The sequence below is a fragment of the Lampetra planeri genome, chromosome 16 (assembly GCF_965212315.1).
Source record: "Lampetra planeri chromosome 16, kcLamPlan1.2.h2, whole genome shotgun sequence".
NCBI classification, from domain to species: Eukaryota; Metazoa; Chordata; class Hyperoartia; order Petromyzontiformes; family Petromyzontidae; genus Lampetra; species Lampetra planeri.
Window position 1 is genome coordinate 8418884 of NC_136122.1, and position 22376 is coordinate 8441259.

The following is a 22376-nucleotide window of genomic DNA, read 5'->3' on the forward strand; positions in this document are numbered from 1 at the left end:
GCAATCGAAACGTCGTATGCTAGTATTTAATTTATTATTTTATCTTTATACGTGACTTTACCGAAAGAACCAAAGAGTAACTCATGGTCCACCCTAAACCGCATCCACTGGTACAAACCACGGCAGTAGATGCGGATGCGCGATACACAAATAGAACTCTCCGTTGTGCCACTGTGGTCATCCAGGACAGACCCGAACAACGATGCCCGATCCGCAAATTACGAAGGGAGACATCACGGCGATGATCCACTCCGCTACCCCTGTTATTTATTTGGCTTGACCACCTGAATGTGAAATTGTAATCGTTGTTCTGCATGCACATCAGCCGTACGACAAGAAGCAGAAGGCTGCTCAACTTTGGAATTCCTTCCCCTTGTTTCTTTTCCAAGTCTGCAGTAACCGCGCTCAATTCCAGAAACGAGTCAACTCTTATCTCTCACAGTTTTTATTTTGTTATCGAATATTTGTTGCGTTTTGGGCCTGTGCTCAGCTATTTGGGGCCGTCCATAAATGACGTCACGCACCTAAGGGGGGGGGTCAGAAATTGGTGACGATGTGTTACGATAGGGGGGGGGGGGGGTGAGAAATATGACGTCACATCAAAATGCGCAACTTTAAATAAATATAGACAACACGTTCTACTGAATTAAATAGACTTTTTAATAAATGTTTTACATCAAAGTGCAGCGCCACATTAAATACGCACTACAATGACAACAGTTTAAAGCGATTTGAAGCATGTTTCATTTGGGGGGGGAGGGGGCAGAGCTTTGTGACGTCAGATTTGAGGGGGGGGGTCTGACTTTTTGTGACGCCATGTGACGAGGGGGGGGGGGCGGGGGTAAAAAATCGTCCAAAATCGCGTGACGTCATTTATGGACGGCCCCTTATATTAATGCAGTGGAGACAATCAGAATTTGGTGGACAATTAGGGGAAGGCGTAGCCAAGCCCCGGGGCGAGGAGTAAACTCCCTGGACGGTTACTACGCATCATTTGTGGGTGTTGTTGTTGTTATTGTAACGAGCATGTCATGTGCACGTGTTACAAACGGCAACCTTTAATATCCTTAGGTTTTTTCGGTAGGTAAAACATCAAAATTAATGAAAATAAAATAAAACAAAAATCACGACGTTTCGGAGGCAACACAAGTCTCCGTCATCAGGTGGGGCCGTCACAGCCAGATTAGCTGCATCAAGTGAGGCAGGGATTGAAGATGTAATCCCTTATAAGCAAGTTGAAGGGGGGAGGAGAGGCGGGGGGGGCTCATCAGAATGTGGTAGCCAATGAATGGAACGTATCGGGAGGGAGGGGGGCGGGGCTCAAAGACGGCACGGAGTGCTAAGTACAACGCAATCAGCAACTTATGTTCTGAAGAAGACGTTCAGTCATTGGCTCAAGGCAGGTGTGACAGATTGTGACTGAATCTTGATTTGAATCTTTCGTGACTGCAGGAATCCATACTCTTTGGTTCTTTCTGTAGAGTCACGGTGGTCGAAAAATAATTAGATGTTTTTTATTTTATTTTATTTTTCTACCTACGTGACTTTACCGAAAGAACCAAAGAGTATTGTGACTGAAGTTTGTATTTGTATTTGCCGTCCCCCCCTCCCATTTCCACGTGGCATCATTGTCAACATTGCTGCCACCCACACCAGACGTATGCGTGCAAATCTTCCACAGATGATATGACGCGTTTGTCGTGCTACTCCCAAGCTCCGGTGGATAATAGGAGTCATGAGCGAAAGGGTTGCGGATAAAAATGGATTTGTTCTGGAAATAAACAGGAAGAAATGTAATTGAGAATTATTTTTTGGGCAGTGAAATGTTATTGCTAACTGCTCATTTGTACAACTTTTATTCGAGGTGTTATCCTCCAACATTTGTGTTCAGTGGATGAGCCGATATATTTATGCTTCTTCGCTTGCTTATGCACACTCAGAACAGGTTTCACTGGGTTCTCACTTAAGTTGTGACAGGGTTGGTGACTTACAAACAATCAATGTGCGCTCATGCTGTGCAGCAGACAGACACGCAGTAATTCACCCCTCTGGTGATTCCATGAATTGTCACGATTTGTTGTCCTGGCTTGATTAGAAATTGCACTTCATTGGCACCGTCTGTCTCACATGCTTCGTCGAATGTTTTCTGCCTCGTTAATTCTGTGCGGTTTGCCAGGTAACCTGAGTTCGATTCCCGACCATGGCTAACATTAGTGGCAAGCAATATCTGAACTGGTCCTGGATTCCCCCCTTTTCACCGACCCACATTGACGAGCTTGGTGAAGTATAGTCAAACAACCTCCTTGCCCGACATCAGCGTGCGGAGAACTATATCCAACAGTGGTTTGACAAAGAACGTCAAATAGTATCCATAATACAGTTATTTTTGGGTTACATCGCATAAATATATAAATGTAAATCTTATTATTTGGTTGTGTTGAGTGGTGGCGCGTTTAACGACACATTTATATATTCATGCGATCTAACCCCCCCAAAAAAAACCCTGTATTATGGATGATATTGGTCGCGAAAGCCTGCTACGTGTTAAACTAACTTAAAATATTAATTCTATTAGCTTCCCACTATTTAGGTATGAAATTATAATTTGCATGTATTGTAAATAATATATTCCTCGTTGAAGCATACGATGCGTACGCATCGTCAGCAGCATAATTGATTGGAATTGAATCGATTTATCATTGCATACCTAACCTGCAGATAGTCATATCCTTATCAAAATAACAACAATCACACCAACTATATGTGTCCTATAATGTGTGCAGTATGTAGCCCAGCATGTTGGCACAGTAGGGGGCACAGGTGGTGCATCAGCCAGTCGTCTCAGTCAGTCGACCCGTGGCACCTAGGTCTGCCCCGTGACCTCCTGCCAGCGCGCGTTCGACACTTCACGTGGCCTCAAGGTGCACATGGCCTGGCACAAGCGTCGTGGTGACGTCACCGCCACTTAGTGGCGAATAGCGGTTGTTGTTGTTGCAGTATGTAGGAAATCATGCTTGCCAGTCGTCTAGAATGCACATCTCAATATACCCTTTGCTGGATGATGTAGACCTGATGTCGTGCACTGGATCGGCCTGAACTCAGGAATAATGAATGGTCTGAACCATATTTGGTCCCAGAAACGTTTAAGTCTGGGCACTAAATCGAGAGTCTACGAGTGCTGTGTTTTGTCAGCTTTGTTGTATGGTGCGGAGGCCTGGGCATTGCTAAGGCGCCACAGTTGCGAGATGTTAACTCCCTCGCCTGGTATACAGGGGGGACGTGGGTTCGATCCCGATCCCGACCCTGACGCCTCCTGCTGTATATTTGCAGTTTGCGTGTCTCTCTCCCCGTGGTCGCGTGGATTTTTTGTCCGGGTCCTGCGTCGCATATGTCACCATTCCCGAGCTGAGTTCGAGGGAGACGGCTACCACTTCGTGGAGACGTCGCCCCCATCTTGATGCGCAAATTGCAGCAAATTGCGCTCACTGCAGTTGGCGGTCGATGTTTGAAGTGAGGACTGCGACCCCCAAAGGAATGGCGTTGACCCCGTGGTCGCCTCCCCCCTGCCCCCCCCCTCCCGTGGTCGGTCAATCAAACAAATCACTCGAGACGCGGGTGTATAGCAGCAAGAGCAGTTTTTGCGAATGCTGTCGCAAGTGGTTACGTGCTCGACGCAGCGGCCCTTCGCTGACTATGCGTGATGAATGAATGAATGTGAATCACTGCCCAGTCCAGAATGACCCAACATGTGCTAATCGGTGGCTTCTTGCACCACTGTACTCAATCTCTCTTTCGCTCTTAAGTGGGTCTGCCTACCTCACTTTGCCAGCAAAATAAATAGCACCTGAGCAAAATTGTGTTTTCTGCAGTGAGGCACATGGGATAATTTAAAATTACGGCTTCAATTGATGACCTTGATGGTGGCAACAGTGGTGGAGATGGTGATGGATATGGTCATGGTGGCAGTGATGAATGTGAAGATGGTGGTGGTGGTTGAAGCAATGTGGCAAACGTGATTTGGCGGTAGTTGTGGTGGTGGGGGATGTGATGGTGATGAATGTGACGGTGATAGGGTGGTGTAGTGGTGGTGTTGATTGATTTCATGTTGTTGATGGAAATGGTGACAGTGCTAATGTAATGGTGGAAATTGAAATTACAGTTGTGGATATCGCGGTGGTGGTTGGCATCAGTGATGATTGCGGTGGTACAAGTACTATAACCACCATTTCCTGACTTGTGTCGTCTCCCTCGTTGTCTCCGCCCTGAACATTCTGCAGGCCATGATGACTTCGGTGTTTCATTTCTGCCTGAATGCCATTCCCATGTCGCTGGGGCTGGGCATGACCATGGTGATGTCGGACAGCTTGCTGACTAAGGTCGTGCCGCCTGCAAACACAGGTAGAACACCGGGTGGGAAGACAACAACAACAACACCAACAACAACAAGACGCGTCCATCGTTGGGAGAGAAATCCACCCAGGTGCACCGCAAAGAGTGAAAGGCGGGGGGGGGAGAGAAATTAAAACGTTCCCCGCATTGCAAATGAAACCTAGAAAGTCTAAAAGGCGGAGTTTGACTTCTATATGTGGGGGGGGGGGGGGTGCTGCAGGGGTTCGCTATGTCCCTCACATTAGGAATCGCTTGCGCATACAATACACGTCTTTATATTTTTCTTCGTCTTAATTGTAAACTCCTGAAAATAAATTGATGAATCTTCTTGGTTCTTTCGGTAAAGTCACGTAATAATTATTATTAATAATTATTATTAAAATAATAAAAATAAAACATAATTATGGTTTATTTGTATTATTATTAAAACATAATTATGTTTATTTTTATTATTTTATTACTTCCCTTCTACGTAACTTTACCGATAGAACCAAGAAGATGAATCCCTGCAGTCACGAAAGCTTTAAATCGAAATTTAAATTGATGAAGTTGTCCAGTTCGGGTGGGGCATTGCCCCCCCCCTGCCGCAAACTCCGCCCATGCTACAAACACATCAAAACCACGACTAATATCAACTGCACGCCGATGACATCTGCACATCGCACCATTGTTGAGCCTCCCCCACCTTCCGGCGCGTATCCCCACATCCTTGATATTTGATGAATTGTGTCAGCTCCTTTATCCGTCACCGCGGGTCGCTTCATGCCGATTGTAACCGAGCCACCCACCGTAAGAGAACAAGGCAGGGCAGCGACGAATCCCCACGGATAGAGGGGCTGCAGGTCCGGGAAACGAAGGGGTTAACGAGAACACCGGCAATTTGTGCCATTATGTAATGCGCACTTAGTGCGCATATTTCGCAGGATTAAAGCGCATTACGTGGCGGGACTTACGGGAAGGCTGGGCCGTGAATCAGGACACGGGGATTGAGCGGGGGGGCTGAGTGGCGTCGTGAATCACCGCGTTATAATCACGCGGTCTGGACGCACGGGGCAGTAGGAGGTAGGTAGGTGACGCCCGGAAAATTTCATTCCGCGAATCAATTAAAGAGTGAGGCTAACGCAACCTCCATCGATACCGGGAGAGGGGGGGGCATCTCGTCTCGTTTCACGATACCTTGCGAGCGCGACAAGAGCTGTGCGGTTGTTGCTGTTTCGGGGCAGATTTTTCACACCGCATCCTTTTTAAAACTCCGTTTCTCACCCCCACCACCACCACCCCACCACCCCAACCACCAACCACCACCACCCATCCCGTCCTCCTACCCCTGTAATTCTTCACTCGCTTATTATTTGGCACCCATAAAGACCCACCCGGCGGAATGCGAGCAACATTTTGCCGTGGCAGATAATCACTCCCGCAAAAATGGGGATTGAGTTAACACGCGCGCGGAATTCGCAGCCGTAAGGACCCCCCCCCCCCCCCGATAATCGGCATCTTGAATCCCCGTACCTTGCGTTTGTGGGAACGGGCAGCAGCTGCGTGAAGGGTGCAACACACACAAAAAAAACACACCGGCCGGATTTGCCCAGCCCAGCCCAGCGCCACGTTTATGCCTCTCATCTCACAGTGGCACAGCCGACGTTGGCAAGGTCTAACTCCTGCGTAGGCGCCGTCTCTTGCCGAGTGTGAGAGCCTCACCCCATAGCCGCTCCGTGTAAGCCCCGCCGCACGCTAAGTGCCTAATGTGTTTTTATTAGTGGAGACGGCACAATGAAGGCAGTCTGGCCGTGAGAGCAAAATGGCGAGTCGTTTTCGATCAAGCTGTCTTTGCCGTGTGTGTGTGTTTGTAGAAGCATTGTACTGCTTTGTTTAATGCATGTAATTCATTCCCTCACTATTCAACCCGTTCAGAAGTTGTTGACGCTTTGTGAAAGAGAACCCGGGGTAATCGTTGCCACATAGGGAAAGTTACAGGGGCATGTCTGTGTCTCTGCAGACTGTTGCTTTTATCCGCTATGATGCAAATTACTTGAGAGACAAAAAGGCATAGCAATATCACGCCCCCCCCCCTACACTAGCAGACTAATACCCATTTACAGTCTAGTGATGAAGACATCTTGTTGCCACAAAAGCACATCTAGTTATGGGGTCCCTTTGGCTACGTGATGAAAGGCGATTTGAGTTTCTAGGGCATTTAAACACCCGATTCGTGCAAATGGTGATGCAGATGTCATGGAGAAAACCGACTCTCAGTTTCCTCCCACATGTTAATATCCTCATCCAAGAAGGAACAAGGCCAATATCTCAATGAAAGGTCCTCCTGAAAAAATAAACGGCTTTAAAAAAAATTGGGCCATGACCCATCACAAAGTGGCCCACGCGTGCACCGAATGTTTTCGCAATTGCGCCCCTCCCATAGCTCTCCGGTGTGTTTTCAGTTTTGTGCCGCGTGTGTCGCTGGGTAACGATGTCCGACGTTTCAATCCGTGCGGGCTCCCGACGAAGCTCACGGCACGAGCAGCGAAACGTGCAGTACAATCCGAAAAACACGTGGGAGCAAATTCACGGCCGTCATCTTTGCAGCGGGTATTGCTAATTCCTCCCCACGGGAATGAGTGGGGCAGCTGCCGGAATGGAAATTGTCAACGCCGTGCAAACCGGTTCGGTGGCTATATCAAGCGACAATCGTTCGTTTAACCAGCCACCTCTTCATTTGTTGACCAATCAATGGACATTCAGGTGACCGTAGTGTCAAGTAGCAAATGCATGGCCCTTGCTCAAGCTGATGTACACACAGGCAGTTTCGCTATACCCTCTCTGGCTGTTTCAATGTGGACAGGATTCCTTTGTTGTTGGGAGCAGATGTGCTTTGACAGCGGGTCACTGCTTCCGAACTTGGTATAAAAGGGACTACAGCTACGGATCCCAGTGTTACGACGTTTCTGTGCGCAACTTACCGCCCCCGGATTTGTTTAGGTTACTCGCGCGTGTGTTTCGTTGGATGCTAAGCACAGAAGCAAGGACAACACGCCTCGAAGCCATCGTTTTCAGTGGTTGTGTGCCGGAGACGAAACGAGTTGCCGTGGCGCAAGATTTAGCAGCCCCGCCAACAGCCACTAGAGGCACTGTCGTTCACTGCTATCGTTAACAAAATAATTAATATTTATAAAAAAAACCTTTTTTTAAACACGCTTTAATGAAATGTACCGTACTAGTAATGGAAGAACTCCACGTCTCCAGGAAGTGGCCAAGAAGCTTGCCATAACGTAAGGGGCCGTGGTGATTTACAGCCAACGGCAGTTGATTAGACCCAAGCCGAAATAGAACATATAACAAATTATGTTTACAAAATTACTTTTATGATAGAATATAGTATTGTCATCAGTATGACATAAGTATACCAAGTTTGCAGTCGATACCACATTGGGAAGTGGGTAAAAATTGAGTTACAAGATTTGTGGATACAACAACAACAGACAGAGTGAGTTAATAAAAAGCGTGTAATAAAAAAACATAAACTCCGAGAAGGAATTGTCGGGTGTGGAATTGTGAAGTCCGAATTCCACGGGAGAAGAATTAACTTCCAACTAGCCCTGGTTGTACTGTGCAGTGTCAGGGAGCGTCCTGTACTCGTTGGGATAAACAGACGAATCAAGGGAGATATCCGACCTGGAGAGTGACAGCATGTCACGCTGCTCATTTCGTGCCATCAACAGAGCGGGTTAGTGGCGCCGGGCTAGGAGTTAAAATCACTGAACCTTGGAATCCGAATTGAGTGAGTGACCTCTGAGCAACATGGACGCTTGCAATCTTCACATTTTTTTTTATCTCCCTCCCTCCCTCTCTCTCTCCTTGTACGGATTTGCCCTGAAATGTAACAGCGATGCCACGCAATTGCTAATTCACTTGTGTTCCGATCGCTCTGAAAATATGCAGGCGGAAAGATGTGGCATGCCGGGCACCGTGTCAGCAGTTTATTGGTGTGAAACCAAAACCTATCCCCCCACATGACTGGGTACTTTGGAAAAATATTCCCTCTGGCTTGGCAAAGGTGCAGCCCTGCAATTACTACCTCGCGTCACTGCAGGTGGAAGGACCTCCAAAAATGATGGAGCTCAAGAGATCCCTTCGAGATGGTATTTTGGCCTACTCCTCCACACTAGACAGATGCCTTGGAAGACGTGGGAGTACCCTCCCTTGACCACACCACACGTGACTTGCCAACTGGTCTACTGCTTAGACTTCATTCAAACCACATGTGCTACCTGCAATCACACGTTAAATACCCCTCCATTCACAAAAATAAAGTTTAGTATGCCATCGTTGAAGCCCAACTACTCATCCGTAATGAGTAACACATAACTTGTAAACGGTAACTGTATAAAAACGTGCGTTAACGGATTACCTGGTTTGCCATTTGGAATGCAAAACTATGTGCGCAAAAGTAACATGGGCAGATGCGTGCTTGGAAAGACACGAGGAACAAACGGATTAGAGAACACGTAGTTCAATGACATCATACAAACTGTGGAGGAAAGTAAGTGGGCTTGGGTATAACACCTTTAAAACCAACGAAGTGGCTTATCATGTGTAAATTTAGAGCAGCCAAATCTCTAAATGCATATTGATGTTAAATGTGGAGGGAAAAACCGGAGGACCCGGAGAAAAATCCACACGACAACAGACATCAAGGTTGGCGGTTGAACCCACGACCTCCTGCATAACAGGCGAGGTAATTGACAATCTCGCCACCGTGGCGCCCCCGTTTGCGAAAGGAGATGACGACCGATGGTCGAGAGTGATAACGTTGTGGCAGCCAATGGGTGGAACATGTTCGAGATGGCGCCCGACGAGGAGATGAAGCGATGAAATGACCTCGTGAGTGGGTGCCAGCTGAATTATACCATCGCGGGACTGTGAGAGATGACAGCAGGATCGGAGAGCCTTCGCCGAGCAGGGCATCTGCCCACGACTAGAAACGCGCGATGGTTTGCAATTTGTGATGAGTGCGAAGATGAGGATGTGTGTATATATATATATTGTTTTGTGTATCTCGTTCTCCAGGTGTGATGCTGGGTCTGAGCATGTCCATCCATTCGCTCATCCGAACGGTGTCCCCGACCATCGGTGGGTTTCTCTACGCGTCCTTTGGCTTCCCCGTGTTTGGGTGGCTTCAATTCGCGGTCAACCTGGCGCTCTTCGTCAGCCTGCACATCTACAGACGGTCCAAATCAAAAGCGGCGGCTATTTTTAGCTCGAAGCAGTAAATAGGGAGGACTTCATCCAGCGGTGGATTGACTGGGACCAACGATGGCGATGCTGGTGATGGAGTAATGAAGGGCCAAAATAAATTTGACTCGAATGAAAGTTGAAAACATATTTTAAAGAAGTGTGCGTTCAAGCCTGGGTGGTTTGATGCGCAACGTTTCCTCGGTTTTATTTTCATACCGCACGCATTCATCTAAACTTGGCCGTGACAACCGCACGCGATGCACGTTTCTCTCTCAGCGTCTCGGGACTGCGACTCTTCGTGCACAACCGTGGCATGGTGGGCGGACGTAACGTCAGCTCGCTCGCGTAGCCGCCTTTCCAAGCCAGATTTGTTTTTGCATTACTGCTACTACAAATATAAACTGCGCTGCTGTACATCAAACGCCCGGTGTTAGTTTTTTTTGGGCAAGTTGAAATGAAACTTAAACACGGAATTTTCACTTCGTAGGCGACAACCGGCATCCATGGGCATAACTAAATGAAAGTGATAAAACCGCAAAAAAGAAAAGCAAGCACGAACGATTTAAAAAAAAACAAGCTGCGATAATTTTTCATCCTTCAAAGACTGCTCCCTTTTTTCGGCCCCAGTTTTCCTCGGCAGCCTGCGATTTTTCACACGTGAAGCCGAAATGCTTAACATCCTTCCTGAATGACGGCACGCTTGCTCCTGCGACATTGCCTATGCAGTACACAACACTCATGCAGCAGTCTGGAGAGCATTTTTTTTTAACTGCTACTTCAGTGCAAGAAAGTTTCCCATTGATAAACAGCTTCAAGTTTTCACTCTTGCGAGTTTTTGTTTGGCTGTGGGGTGTAGAACCAGGAATGCGTGCCAAATGAAGCACTTCTAACTGCCTCATTTACCGCCAACTCAAGCAAGAGTCTGGCAGAGAGTGTTTAATATGCGCACTTTTTGGCAAATGCGGTCAGCATCTTGAGCATCAATGACAACTGGAAAAAGTCCAAGCGTTCCAAGACCGTTTTTATTTTCATCATTGGGATTTTCAGTCGGGATTTAAGAACACGTGGTGCATAAAATTGCCGGGTTACAGCTGTACAATTCAGAATCACGCAGCATTCTTAATTGCACTACGAGCCGCAGCCGTGTGAACAATTTGGAGACGATCCCAGGCATAAATGCTAGTGCCCCGGTGGGCGTTCTTGCAAGGTGTGATGTGGGACAATTGTGCAGGCGACTGTACGAAACGTACTGCAGCACTTACCTATGTGATAAGTGTAAGCACGACCGCGATCTCCAGGATTAAGTCCTAATGCTTCGGTGGGTGTTCTTGTTGAGACACGATGTGTGCGGCGATCATTAGAGGCTACATTAAACACCGCAGAGCTTTTGCCTGCCTGAGTCATGCAAATCAATGCAATTAATGCAAATGCTCCAATCGGGTGCAGCGGTGACGCGCTGTTTATCCCACTGCACCGTGAACCCGAGTTTGATTCGCAACCACGACTAACGTTAATGGCGAGTGATTGTCAGAACCGGTCCGAGCGAACGCCCTACGTAGCAACTCTCGCGCGCAGTGACCATCGTGGTGAATTTTGCGATGAACGCTTCATCCAGCAGTCGATTGATCCAGGCCTATAAGTTTAACACGTAGGTTTTCGCGACCAATATTAGCCATGATAACGTTTTTTTTTTCTCAGTTAGATCGCGTAAATATAAATGTGTCGTGAAATCCGCCATCACCTGACACGGCCAATTCGTAAAGTTTGTTACGTCAACAAAGCATACTCTCGAACAAACCGCTTGAAGTTTTGTTTACTTGACAAACCTTACTAATTGGCTGTGTTGGGTGGAGGCGGGTTTAACTGCATTTATATTTATGTGATCTAACCTTTATCAGTGCTATAAATGCTAATTTATTATAATAATTGCTACATCACAGTGCTTTAATAAACCATGATGAAGTTGGACACTTAAAACAGGGATTGTATGTTATTTTTTATTGATGTAAATAATATTAACAGTGGAGCAATGCAGACACAAGAGCTCTGAACAACCAACAATCGGTTTGATCCACACAACACTGCCCATTCACTAGGTGCAAGTTCTAATGGACAGGAAAGAAGAATCAACAACAACAACAACAGAAGAAGAAGCATGAATCACATCTCCACTTAAAACGTGGTGAATCACAAACGTACAATATAATTATACACTACAGCAGGTAACACTGTTTTTCTTTCTTCCTTCCCCCCCGACGACTCCTCCGGACGACGCCGACGACGACGACGACACTCCTCGGCATGAAGATTCGCGCGCAGATCCCAATCGCCAAAAGTCCCGTCATCTCTTCCCCGACTGCGCGGGAACCCATCGCCATGCCACGTCAAGCAAAACAAAATTTGCCGTTTCTGTCCAACTACTTGGGGGTGAGGAGGGGCGGCCGCTCCCGGGCATTTGCATGGCAGGCAGATTAGCAACATGACACACGCGACTGACACGTGGCCGCTCTCGCGCCGTCGCCAGGAGGTGCGGTTGTAGGGTGCGTCGCGCCGTGCGCACGCACGCACGCACGCGGCACGGTACCGTAGCAACTTGTTCGGGAACTGCGGGCTATCTACAAAAAAAGCTGGCTGCGAAAGATTGGCAAAAAGGAGGAGGAGGGTCGGTCGCTGCTTTGTGCTTGGCAGAGGTGGAGGGTGGAAGCTGGTGACTCGCTTCCAATCTGCTTGCAGCCTGGAAAAGAAAAAGCGGTGGACGAGAGATATAAATATATGAAAGTATCGGGAATTTAAACAATGAAGAGCGGTGCAAAGCTCTTCTGAATTCAAACGTTCGCATACACAGATTTCCCAATTACCGGCAAACATTACACGTCAGAAGATAAGCATGACTACCCTGTGATTAGTAAAATTATCTGCCTTTTTGGTTTTTCAATGCGGCCACGTTGGCTGTGGCTAATTTTAGGGTTGAGATGTGTCTTTGCACATGGAAACTGGGTTACTTCCTCCCCCAGTGCAAACGCGCAAAGGGTTGTTGAATTAACGGTGGGTTAAGCATCACGAACAGCTGTTATTGCTCTCGTCAAACGTGTGCAGTTTCCCAGTATTATAGACGCTGCACTTTTGCGTCGGAAACATCACTGCACCACGTTAAAGACATCGTTCAAGCCGTTAAGGAATTGCGAGTCGTTGGCTTCGGCAGGAGACGGCGCTAGAAAGGGATGATGGCCGACGGTTAAGATTCACAGCCAAGGAGAGGACATCCACCTCCTATGGTGGACATCTGTGAAAAAGAGCTTCATGGCTCATCGGATTTCTCCCGGTTCAATCTTCTGATTCTGGATGATTACATCGCAGGGTCACGAGAGATGGCGACGGTTTTGAGAGACCGCTAATCCAGCGGGTGGACTGATCGTGGCCGAAGACGACGATGAGCATTGCACCGGATGAATTTGCCAGGGCTCAGCAAAGTGTGTACGTGAATGATGGCTCTCTCTCTCTCGCACGCAATTGCTGTGCATCTCCGAGAAACCCTGCTTGCGTTCAAACACGCGAAGCCAGGAAACCGAAAAGCAATGCAGAATCTAAACCAACGCTCTCAATCAGCGCAACAAACAGCAATACAAAAAATCGGCCAGTCTTGAAGAGCTTTTGCACAGCTTTCACGCAATGCATTTTCATTAAATGTAAATTTTTTGTGTTTGAAAGAATTCAGTTTCGCAGGTCACAACAGCAGCGATGTCTACACGCCCCCGATCTTGACACTCTCACAGCCCCGCCCAGTAGCACCACTTGGCAAATGGCATTTCCGTTGCCATGGCAGCCAAATGTTATATCCTGGCAGCATGTGTGTTATTGGCCGAGCCGTGGGTGGGTGTGAAGTCGTGGTGGTGTTGGAGTGTGTGCGTGTGTGCGTGCATCTTTTTGGGGAGCGGTAGTGTAGCGGTTAGCGCGCTGCGCTATGAACCTGGCGACCCGGGTTCGATTCTCGCTCACGGCTAACACCAGTGACGATTATCTGAGCCGGTCCTGGGCCTCCCCTAGGTCGACTCAGCCTTAAATGAGTACCTGGTGCGGTGTGTAAACATCGCCACTGGGGAGACAAAGGCGGTCGGGCGTGGTTCTGGCCACCCACCCCCTCGTTCGTGTCCCGTTCCGGCCTTCATAGGTGCTCGTTAACAGCACTTGCCCATACAGTCTTTTAAGGCTATACGGGAGATCTTTGTCTTTGCATCTTTCACTGGTGCTCCTGGGTGTCCCGGAGTGCCCGTGTGGCTCACAAAAGACGGGGAGCTACAAGACCTCAAACAATACGCAAAATCCCACCCACAGATCCAGCCAAATCCATTGTGCGCCGTGGTGGTGAGATGTTAACTACCTCGCCTGGAATACAGGAGGCCGTGGGTTCCATCCTACCCCTGATGCCTGCATATTTGGAGTGTGCATGTTCTCCCCGTGGTCACGTGGATTTTTTTCCGGGTGCTCCAGGTTTTCCCACCACATTTAGAATCAATGTACGTTTAGAGTATTTGGCTGCTATACATTTCCACACGATAAGCCATTTCATTTGGCTATCATTTGTGACCAGGTCGCTTCCAAAAAATAGCTATATCGCTCAGTGGGTCATACCTGGTGAAATAAAAAATATATCTTCTTGGTTCTTTCGGTAAAGTCACGTAGAAGGGAAGTAATAAAATTATAAAAATAAAACATAAATAAATAACATAAATAAAACATAACCAAATAATGCCTGTATATTTTGTTATGTTTTATTTTTATTATGTTATTACTTCCCTACTACGTGACTTTACCGAAAGAACCAAGAAGATGAATCCCTGCAGTCACGAAAGCTTTAAATCGAAATTAAAAATATAGTTTAGTTTTTAGTTTAACGCAGGCGCATGAAAAGCGTGCTACTTTTATTTGCTCAATGCGTGTGGCATGGAGCACAATTTACCGCAGTTACAAATGTGTATTGCCAACGGCGTGGGCACTGCTGAGGTACAAACAAACAGGACGTGCCTTGGGAAGGGTGAATACTGTATCCTACAATATTAGTCCGTAAGCCAGAACGCGATATTTCAACTGTAGGTACCACCCAGAGGTGCCATCACTTTAGCGGTTCAAATTAATTTACGTGGACAATAACAGTGGATGATGTGATAACCACTTGAAATGAGTGGGTTATGGAAACATATATATTGGCCGTATAAATACATCGCTAGTGTGAAGGTATTAGCGATTTTTTTGTTGTTGCGATTGCACCCGATTCAAGAGCCGAATGGCTCACAGGGCGAAACCAAATAAATAAAACTGAAAAATGTCTGCTCTGGCCGACTGTTTGATACCAGAGGAGGGCAGAACTGCATGTAAATAAATGCATTGCCCTGAGTGCTGTATTATTACTCAATTTACACACACAAATAAACGGGATTATTAATATCCCGGGAAAAACTTGCCTTAAAAGGTGCTATAAAATGTAATTTCTTTAAAATGTTCTTTGCACAGGTTTTGTAATACGGCACATTTAAAAGTAACGTGATTCAATGTCGTAAGCGAGGAGTGAACCCACCGCGATTGAATTCGTAATAAGTAATCCGAAGTGTATCATTGTGTGGCACGGCTTATTTTACAGTTTGGATTTAAGTATTCATCAGATTCGGTTTATCATAGCGAGCGCACAATTAACTACCTCTTACAAACGACTCCGTGGCACGGCGGGTGGCATTTTTAGGTTACCCATCGCCCCGATAAAACAAAAATAAGAATGCATTTTGCAAGTTACCAAAATCCAAACACTTTGCCACAGTTTCCATCCGTTCATAAGTAGTATTTTTCTAGACCATGGATGCTGTCGTGGTGTGATGGCCACTGGTTTCAAACGTGTCAGGTTTCTTAAACTCCCCCCCCTCTCCCCGCGCACAGTATAAAAGGATACACCAGTTAGTAGATTGGCAGGCCTGTACGCTGGCATGAAATGTGGCTTACTCCCCCAAGATGTTTGGTCAGTGTGGAAGAAGTAGGCCAAATATCCTCTCGAGGGGCGCAGAGGGCTTTCCACCAGCAGTGGGCATGAGCGGGTAATTGCAGGGCTGCAACCTTTACCTCTTTATTTTTACCGTCGATATCGTAACGTGCCATTTTCCTTACGAGTCAAAACACACACACACACGTGCAAATGTGACCGTGCGTGCTAAAGCCATCAGTTAAACGTGCAATTTGTTTAAAAATAAATCGGGAACACGCACGAATCGCACTGCTGCTATACGTCCTGTAACCACCACGCAATTTTGTGACAAACGAGAATCCTGATTGCCGCCGTCGGGGAAGATAATTGTGTCCGCCTCTGCCGAACGCATTACTTGGGCTCAGATTCGGGCATTATGAAAATAAATCTGCCCCGCGGGAAATTGGGTATGCTTTAAAAGCGCCGAGAGCCAATACCGCCCATTAATCAAACGGAGCGTGAACACTTGAGGGCAGAGGCTCGTGAGGAGCTGATGTAAAGCCCACCGGCATGCACCTACGGGATTATATTGAATTGCATTTGCGTCACCAGGCATGCTTCCGAGTGAAATGCAGACCCGTGTATAGACGCAGGGACGTGTTCTATTTCATTACGGCCTAATAGGTAGTGGGAGTGCTCACATTCCAAAATTATTGGGACTATTCCAAGCTATTAGCTTTTTTTTAGTACCGCGCTTATTTCACCTGATCGGAAACTGTCGTATGCGTATACAATGACAAAGGTCTCCAGTATAGCCTTGACAGACAGTTGGGGCAAGTGCTGTTAGCGAGCACCTATGAAGGCCCCCACGGCACACGGGGGAGGTGGGTGGCCAGCACCACGCCCGGTCGCCTTTGTCTCCCCAGTGGCGATCATTACACATCGCACCAGGTACTCATTTGTGGCCAAGTCGACCTAGGAGAGGCCCAGCACCGATTCATAAAATCGTCACTGGTGTTGACCGTGAGCAGGAATCGAACTTGGGTCAGCAGAAATCGAACTTGGGTCAGCAGGGATCGAACTTGGGTCAGCAGGCATCGAACTTGGGTTACCAGGTTCGCAGCGCAGCGCGCTAAACCTCTGCACTACCGCTCCCCGTACTGGTCCTGCCAGTACACACACACTGAAGAATACATTAGGGCATATAATGAATGATCGGAATTAATAATTTACAACACGAACCTACCGCGGTGATTCAACTGTGTTGTTCGATGGGAGAATCATTTCCACGGGAAAAATATTGTGTGCCTCCGCCAAATCACAATCGCCTTCCTATGACTAGGTAGAGTACACAATTGTCCGTGCTGCACTGCATTTGAATCGCACACAATTATTGCACCTTGTGTTTTATAACTGGGGGGGGGGGGCTATTAAACTGTAAAATAATAATAAACTCCGGTACTGTAACCGATATTGTGATAACGCTAAGCACAATGCATTAATGGCGCATTAGATGAATAATTTAGTCTTAAATCATGCACCGCTGTGCGCTGACCTCATACGAGCTCACACACGAAACGCGCCACTGTATCTGGACGCGTCACGTAGACAGACATTCGTGTTTCCCGAGTGTGCGGTGTGTGTGTGTGCGTGCACCCGATTGTGGTTTGTCAACGCCCGAAAGGCATCGACACGGACACACTTGTGTACACGTGCGTAATACGACAGGCAAGACATCACAGCAGGAATTGACGCGGTACCCGTGGCTGGGCGTGCATTTACATTTCGGAAGCCACAATCCACCCCCCAAAAGAAGGACCCCGCATGTCCCTGCTCGGGACACTTTCGTAAGAGGCACCCCGTTGTTTCATCGGCTGCCACCTCGCGGTGCTAAGATCTTCACGCGGGTCGATGGAAGTCGGTGGGAATTCATTCCGTTCGCACGAGGCTGGCACTTGTGCCGATTTATATGGAAAATAATTAACCCGTAAAAACAAAGTTTTTCACTATAAATCCTTCATATGCGTGGCATCGGTTTTATTTTATTATTCATTTCTGTTTTTCTTGAGTAAGAGTTTCATTTTTATCACATTGGTATTTTAAATTAAATATGAACATTTTTTTTCCTATAAAGTGAAAAATTTAGGAAACTTTTTTTTCACGAAAATAAATTGTCACGCACAACGAGTCTGTGTGCAAAATGTCAGCTCGATTGGATCACGGGAAGTGGGTTAAAAAACGACCGAAAGATTTGCACGGTCGTAAGCGTGCAAGCAAGCAAGCAAGTGAACTTAATATAAAGGATTTAAAAAGCAAGCGTTTGTTTCGGTCCCCCCCCCTCACCCCGCCACCGTTAAACAAAAGACGTCAACCCTAAAAGCTTTGGGTGCGTAATTCCATATGCACTTCGTGAGCAGGTGAGTGAAACCCCCCTCTATTGAGACACCGTGCGTGCCCTCTTTTCGAAGTGAGACCTTGGCAAAAGGACAATCGGCCGCGGGACACGAAGGGAAGGGTGCGTTCAAAAAGAATGCCACCGCGAGCACAAAAGGGACAGGCGGACAATGCCGCCGCTGAGCATTGAACGGGAAGGCTTCGAATTACACTCGCCGGTTCAGCGAGGGCCTCTTTAAATTGGGGGCAGAGCTTTAGACGGTCTTTTCTACCCGGGGAGGAATGGAAATTCATCAAAGTGGCAGGACCAGTGCGTATGCACTTAGCACCCCGCCTTGACCTGCATATGTTTGAGTTGCAAACGAATGCCACGGGGTTTAATCACGTGTTCATTTCAGCACTGCCATAATTGCTTTGTGGTGGAGCGGTAGTGCGCTGGTGAACGCACGACGCTACGAACATGGCCACTCGAGTTCGATTCCTGGCCACGGCTAACATAAGTGGCATGTGGATAGATCCTGGATCTCCACCCCACTTTTGCTCACCCGCACTGACCAGCGTGGGAAAGTATTATCAAACAACCCCCACGAGGCCTTCATCCAGCAGTGGATTGCTCATTCTCTCGCTGTTTGGACCGTGAGCAGTACCAGAATAATAACAACGATCCATACAAAAACAGCAGCTAGGTTTGAGTTGGCGTTAAGATTTCATGAAAAAGTGGACTAAAAACAGAATACTGTGCCTGTAAAATCTGTCAACACTGAAAAAATGCGATCCAGCCAACACATGTTTCCCCTCATCCGTGCTTCATCCTGCACATATATGATCTAGTATCACAGCTTAAGCGCACTCACAGCACAGAGCCAGTATTTATCTGCTGCTGGATGAAAGCCAGCTGTGGATATCTCCCAAAGCCAAAGTTATTCACTGCACACACACACACCACGCCCCTTAGGATAATGTTTAAATATAAGCGCTGAGCAATGGCCAGACAAAACAGACTGCCCATGACTTGTCCATCCTTAACCCTGAAACTACAAATTAACTGAAACTACAATCAAGTATCAGCCATGATTCATTCGCCGTTGGCTATAATATATGTCCACAAAAGCCACTTCGTTGAGCTAGCATTTGTGGCCAGGTCGATTCTGAAAAATAAACACATTTTACCTGGTGAAACAAAATAGTTTAGTTTTACGTGTATTTCATTTTTGTGCGTGATTTTCTTACCTCTCCTATACTTTGCACTCCTATCGTGTTTTTGTAACGTTTGTTGTTGTAACGTTCTGACCCGCCTCTACTGGACATCTGTGAAAAAGAGCTTTATAGCTCATCGAATTCCTCCAGCATAAATAAATATTATGATTCTGATTCTGGATGAAGGCCTTCCCAAGTCGTTGCCATCTGTCGCAGTTCTGTGGCTCACCTAGCACCAACACGTGAGCTGATTTAATCGCTCCATCTCCTCGATTGATGCCCTCTGGGACGCGTTCCATTTCTTGGCTGCCGCTCCGTCACTATTCTCGACCATCGGTCACCATTCTTAATTTGTAGCTTTCGTGACTGCAGGAATTACTCTTTGGTTATTTCGGTAAAGTCACGTATAAAGATAAAATAATAAATTAAATCATCCATCCCTTCCAAGCGGCGTTGCCCTATGCAAGTGCACTTACTTTTCTCAACAGTTGTAATGGTCTTAAATCTGGTAACGTTCTCTAATCCAATCCACGTGTTTGTTTTGCTTTCTGTCTGTCTCCCAATGCAATTCCAAGATAACTAACAAGATAGACCGTCATGTGACTTGTTAAATGAATTCTACAGCACGCAAAGCCGATGCATGTAGATGAGTGCCTGATGTAAATTATAATGATGCCCTGACTGCAAGGGCTAGAAAGCTGACAATTGGCATGAATGCAAGTTCAGTATTTGATTACAAGTAACCTAACACTAAAACCCAATGTCACATCTGGGCCTCCACAAAATGACAGCCGCGAGCTTGGCAGATAACCCATAAGACGGAGCCAGCCTGAAGTTTCTTTAAGTTTAGTGTTCCTTAAAAAATAAGTTTACGATATCAATCGTCAGCGAACCATGTCATCATCCACCATCAGCCATGTTCAATCCACTACTGGATGAAGACCTCTCCAAGCCGCCGTCACCTCTCTCGATCCTGCGATGTCAATAATAAATCGACCTCACATCTGCGCGTCAACTGATGTAATTCGCTCCACCTCTTCAAGACGCGCACACTCTCGGACGCCTCCCATCACACTGAACTATTGACCCCCCCCCTCCCGTGAAGGGCGACGCTACGGTCGACCACGCATATACCTGGCGATGGGTCATTTGGGATGGCAGTCCGTTAGTGCATTCTTGAATCCACCTCCACGGAGTTTTTGAACGTCACCCGCACATGTGCGTGGTGGGTTTTCTCCGCGGGGAGCTGCAGTTTCCTTCCACGTGCCAAACACGCAGATTGATGACATTGGCCAAACACCCCCCCACGCCCCCACCTCCAACATTCAAGAGGCCCTCATTAACAAACTAAAGTGTTGAGACCCAGTGAGGCATTCGTGGGCAAAATGCATTATTAAGATTCTAACAATTATTGTTATGGAGGGATTAAGTGGCGCAATGGATAAGCGCGCCGCGCTATTAAACGTAGCAACCAGGGTTCGTGTGTCGGTGAACATCAGCGGCGAGTGATACGTGAACAGGTCCTGGTCTCTCTCCAACCTCTCTCCCCTTCACCCACCTCACCGACCCTCCCCGGACCAGCGTGGCGAGTTCCGATCAAACAAAACCTCCAAGAACCGACACGGCACCGGGATGGTTCGCCTTCATGCAGCAGTGGCTTTGGACAAAGTAGTAGCAGCAACATCCGAACCTTCTTACCTCTGGGACTCGTTCGCAGGGGCTCCAAGTGGCCACTTTATAAACGCGGGCGGGGTTGTCAATTGCGCACGGACTGTGGCAGATGTTGCTGCTGCTGCTGTTGCTGCTGCTGCTGCCGAGCCCTGGCCTCCCGCACCGCCTGCTGGTTCTTGAACTGCACCAGCGCCAACGTGATCTGCGCGTTCCACCCCGTCTCGTCCAGGCAGCGGAAATCGATCTCCTTGTTCTCGGCCGTCACGATGGTGAAGTACACGTACTTGCCCTTGCGTTCCACACAGTCCAGCGTCTTGATGCTGGCGAAGGGCAGCTCCTTGGCCGAGCCACTGCTGCTCCCACCACCACTAACACCACCAGCACCACCACCCGCGACTGCTCCACCGGCGCCAGCTGTACCACCACCACCACCACCGGCACCACCGCCGCTACGTCGGGGTCTCATGAAGCCCTCCTCGGCGTCAGAGATGCTGAGACCCTCCGGGGTGAGGACACAAAGCTTCTTCTTCCACAGCTGCAAGAAGTTGTCGCTGCGCTTTTCCAGCTCGCCCTCCTTGATCACCTGCCGTGGGTCCATGGGTGCTGTGTTTCGCATCCTCCTCCCCGGTGTCCCACACAAACTCGTTCCCCCACCACCCCCAACCCGGCCCTCTTCCACCTCTCGCACTGTCTAGAGGATCTGTCTTGGGGGCCTCGGTGTGTCCAGAGGGCTCCCTGCTGAGCTCGAGAGCGACGGGATGACGTCCTCCAGTTGACACCGTCTGCTAGTGCCTGGGCTGCTGTGTTTGGTGGCGTTTTCTTCACGGTCTCTTCGCTGCTGGCCGCTGTTGAGAACGATTCCGAAAGCAGCGGTGAAAATAATTACTTTAACCCCCCCCCCCAAAAAATGAAATATAGCGGTATTGACAGTCCCGAGGTTCGGTCGTTGAATTTAAAATAACAACAAAAACCACACACACACACAAGCCCCAGTCTAGGGCAAGCAGATGCCGTGAAATATCCGCTTGGCGAGCAACGTTAATGCATAACGACAATGTGGATGATACGCGTTGTTCAGTGGGTGTTGTACGGGGAAGGGGCAGGCAAGCGCTGGGCCCACACAGACACACACACAGCTGCTGCTGACGCCCGGCGTTGGCTGTCAGTGGCGCTGTGCGTGGCGAGGAAGCGCTCCTCTTTATACGAGGACCCCCCACACCCCCACCCTCACCCCCCACACCCTCACCCCCCAGCCCCCCACAACACCCCCACCCTCACCCCAGCCCCGCCGCAAAGTGCTGACGTCACACGTCGCCCAACCCCGCTTCACCCACACGGCCCCCACCCCCTCCACCCCGAGCCGGCGCGAGCGCGCCCCCGCACGCTTCCGATGGGAGAATTTCCTCCGGCGACACAATCCCAGCAAAGGTGCCATCGCGAAAAGCAGCAGCTACTGCTGCTTCTGCTGCTGCAGCTGCACTACACAAAGAATAAGTGTGCAGCAGTAGCAGCAACTGCAGCAGCAGCAGCAGCAGCAGGAGCA

The 22376-nt window shown here is 48.1% G+C and overlaps 2 protein-coding genes across 2 annotated transcripts in view; one reads left to right on the forward strand and one right to left on the reverse strand.

Moving 5' to 3' along the window:
• The window catches only part of SLC67A1 (solute carrier family 67 member 1), a 149145-nt gene extending 137544 nt beyond the window's left edge, over positions 1-11601 (forward strand). The window contains exons 9-10 of the mRNA XM_078601482.1: positions 4278-4398; positions 9457-11601. Of these exons, the coding sequence (XP_078457608.1) occupies positions 4278-4398; positions 9457-9659 (324 nt within the window). The 3' untranslated portion in view covers positions 9660-11601. The remainder of the gene's footprint in view (positions 1-4277; positions 4399-9456) is intronic.
• Positions 11602-11607: 6 nt separating this feature from the next.
• PHLDA2 (pleckstrin homology like domain family A member 2) lies at positions 11608-22006 on the reverse strand. The gene is made up of 2 exons (XM_078601485.1): positions 20861-22006; positions 11608-12358 (listed from the first exon to the last, which is right to left on the reverse strand). Exon 1 carries the CDS (start codon positions 21447-21449, stop codon positions 20919-20921), a length of 531 nt encoding a protein of 176 aa, XP_078457611.1. The 5' UTR covers positions 21450-22006; the 3' UTR covers positions 11608-12358; positions 20861-20918.
• Between the last annotated feature and the right edge of the window lie 370 nt (positions 22007-22376).